We start from the raw sequence: 3,788 nt of genomic DNA on the forward strand, positions 1-3,788 counted from the left end.
AGGATATTATGATATTGGTATACGTTGTTGTTTGTGATGGGGTACTTGGACTAACTAGCTGTAACAATATCTCATGCATAATACTTTGACGAACTGTTGTATTTTAATCATGGAAATTTTTGCTTAATCAGGGTTTTAATCACTTTCAACTCAATCTAAATTTTATCTAAGAGCATATTTGCTTATTCAGGGTTTTAATTTTTTTTTTACCCTACGTTATCTTAATGCTATTATAATAATAATAATAATAATAATAATAATAATAATAATAATAACAATAATAATAATAATATATTATTATTATTATTATTATTATTATTATTTGGGCAAAATATTAATTTAAAACCCTTGAAAAAAATTATGATGATGAAAACTAATAATTAAAATTATTATATAACTGAATACTCCTCCTTTAAACGATTTAAGGTGAATTTTTGGAGAAGAAATATATACTATTTTTCTTTGATAAAAGATTTTGATAAGAATCGAATATACATAGATAAAAGTTGACAGAAACTATCAGTAGAACTTGCAAGATAAGTCAATATATGTGTAAGTTTTCATTTTTAGGTTAAAAATAAAATGTAAGTTATTTTAAATATATTCTGCATTACATTACTGATGGATTAAACAAGTTTAATTTATTATCTTCATGGTTACCCATCATCTCCTATCTAAAAGAAATTCAGTGCAACCTAACATATTTGATCGATTTATAGAATTATGTTAAGGTTATGTTAAAGTTATTTGATTGAAAAATTTATCTATAATCCTGACTCTCAATCTTTCTTATTACACTCTGATATACATTCAACTTGCATGTTTTATTGTTGTCACTGCTTCTTCCACATCTGGAAAGAGGATTTCTTTCTAAGCGCACTTAGGATTCAAAGATTCAACACATTCTCCATCGCAAAGTAGGATGTTAATCTTATATAATAAATTAAATTGAACTGGAAATATGTACAGCAGAAAGAAGATACAAATATAAGTGGGAGGAAATTTGATTTATTGAATAAAGAAATTATGGGTAAAAAGACGAAATGAATAGTGAATGAATAATGAACTAGTGGAAGGCTTTGGTAAGAACCTTTGAAGAAATAGATGGATTGGACTTAAACAAAGCGTTGGCAATAGTGATAGTTCCTGGATTTTGACTGCTGAGAGCAGCGATGGCAACAGCATTGCCATAACCCACATTCAATTGGAAATGAATGAGACCAATTGGGAAGACAAAGACATCACCCTTGTTCAATACTTTGGTAAAGAGACAGTTTCCATCTTCATTGGAACTCACAAATCCAACATAAAGAGTTCCCTCAACAACAAAAAGGATCTCTGTGGCCCGAGGGTGAGTGTGGGGAGCGTTTAAACCCTTTGGTGCAAAATCTATACAATCCTGCTAGCTGATCAACAAACACTTGACTCACTTGTGCACCAAGTGGGTTCGATGTATTCTCAGCTTCCACGTGTCTGAAGAAATCTTCTGCTTTCACTGCTTTTGGGTCTTTGCAAACTTTTCCGTTCACAAACTGCAAATTCACCACAAAAACTTTTCAATCTCTAATACTAATAATCTTACCTCATCATCTAAATAATTGATTTCTATATACGTAACAACATTTTTGGTGTCATTCAAAGCCACACAAAAATCTTGCGGAGAGCTTGGATCATAGGCAGAGACAACGTTAAAACCAAGATGGTCACAAGGAAATACACACCTTTCATTTTGCTTCTACACTCTATTTCTCTATGAATTTATTTGTTTGCGCTTTGCTATTTATATATTTATAGGGATGAACCCTTTGTCTACCTTATCATTCATCTTTACCTGGAATTCATTTTTTATTAGGTGAAGAACCATTCTTTATTACTAGCAACATGTTCCACGTCAAACTAAATACCTCATCCAGTCGCCCTTTTACCGACTACGTACTTGTTTTTCTCTAATATTCTTAAATTATAATTTAATCAAAAATGCATTAGCCTCGTCAAACACAACTTTATATTTGGTTGCTATCAATTCACTAGACTTCATAATAATTATAAAATCTTTTCCCACTGCGCCAATAATTTATTTATTCATCTACAATTTTCTAGCATGAGAAACTTCTCTTTGCTTTTACTTACAATCCTGCAATGCAAGCCTAACGACTGCGTTTCCAATTCTTTTATCAAGCATTAAATTTATAAAAAGTAACCAAAATTTAATCAAAGAAACCTATATGCTTTTGTCAATTGTTGAATATACTCAAGGAAATATCTTCTATTTTTTAAACACTCTAAGACAATACAAACCAAATTAACTATTTATTTCATAATAGGAAATATACTGAAATACTTCCCGTTAACAAAGAAAATCAAAGAATCTAGCAACAATTCACACGAAAAGAAAATCACAACACTTATTCAATTAACACAACATTGTTAAATGTGTCAACATTTATGTTTTCTATAAATAAAAACACGTCAAACTCTTTTAATCCCAGGTTCGATTTGACAGCACAAAACAATAATGTCATCCCTGTGAACGGAATTCTACAATGATTTATTTACTCCTGATTTTAACTTTCAAACTCCAATTAGCCTTGCCCTCTGGCAGGGGGATGGATATTGGTAATCGCAGTGGCACCTCATATTCTCCCAACGTCGATAAAGGTAATGGAAGATGCAGGTTATCGGCTGCAATGTTCACGCAGAGTTGTCTCGCCACCTTAAATTAGAATAATACATAAAAGTCAGTAGCATAGAAAGAATGAAGAAGAAAGAAGTAAAAGGAAGAAAGAAGCGTACCCTTCTAGGAATGAAAACATTTGGCATACATTTTGGTATTTTCAGACTGTTGATCTAAATATGATTTTCTTTGAAATAGATCCTAATTTGGTGATAAGACACTAATGTTTGATTAAATTAAATATGGTTTGTAAAAGAAATACAAAGATGTAACACCCGTGAAGAATGATCCAAAGAGGGTGAGAGAATTGGTTAAAGGTGATAGCCATGTGGCAAGCAGTACAGAAAATAAAGATTTGCGCAAAAGTTCACGCATGGGGAGAGAGAGCATAAAATTGTGTGGATTCATTCAATGAGAAAGTGTGTGGTATGACCCTTCTCTCTGCAATCTTTTTCTTTGACCATTCTCTTTATCCCCTTTTCTCTGACCTAATCTCTCTTTCTGGAAATTCCTTTTCAGGAATGGCTCTCTCCCAAATTGAAATCCCAGAGCTTATGACCTCTGCAGCCACTGTTTCATTGTTCTGTTTCTTTTTTTTTTTTTTTGCTGTCAAATATTTTTTCGATTGCTGTTTCAGACCCTATTCTCTTCTTATTAATACAAAAACATATTAACATTCCCTTCAACTTTAACATTGCTACATAAGACCTAGGACAAACATGGATTCCTTCAGTTTGAGAATAAGGAAGGATGTTAGAGACAACGACCAGCAAGATCTGTGCATAGCTATTAGACATTTGAGTCGCAAATGAGAATTATTTTCATAGAAATTCTTCATGTGGCAAATAAAGATTACTTTTAGAGGAATTCGTCATTTCCAACACTCTCATATTACTTTTCCTTCTTTTCTTTTTAACATTACTCTTTCCTGTATACCTAAACCGACCCTATTTCATTGATAAAAGAACAAGTAGATCTCTCTCCCTAGTTTTAGTAACATGGTAAGATAAGTAGTAGGNTAAACATTAAAAATATCACAGAAACTGCAATATAAAAAAGTTAGTTGTTAAAATTAAGTGAAGGCAAAGAAAGAAAGGAGAAAATAGAAAACTAC

General features: G+C 31.7%; 1 protein-coding gene and 1 pseudogene across 1 annotated transcript in view; both read right to left on the bottom strand.

The window, feature by feature from the left end:
• Positions 1-920: 920 nt before the first annotated feature.
• Positions 921-1,864, bottom strand: LOC106776655 (annotated as a pseudogene).
• Positions 1,865-2,379: 515 nt separating this feature from the next.
• The window catches only part of LOC106776656 (50S ribosomal protein L9-like), a 4,741-nt gene continuing 3,332 nt past the window's right edge, over positions 2,380-3,788 (bottom strand). Inside the window, exon 4 of the mRNA XM_022775658.1 lies at positions 2,380-2,719. Within this exon, the coding sequence (XP_022631379.1) occupies positions 2,549-2,719 (171 nt within the window). The 3' untranslated portion in view covers positions 2,380-2,548. The remainder of the gene's footprint in view (positions 2,720-3,788) is intronic.

The sequence above is a fragment of the Vigna radiata genome, chromosome 11, assembly GCF_000741045.1.
Source record: "Vigna radiata var. radiata cultivar VC1973A chromosome 11, Vradiata_ver6, whole genome shotgun sequence".
In the NCBI taxonomy this organism is placed as follows: Eukaryota; Viridiplantae; Streptophyta; class Magnoliopsida; order Fabales; family Fabaceae; genus Vigna; species Vigna radiata.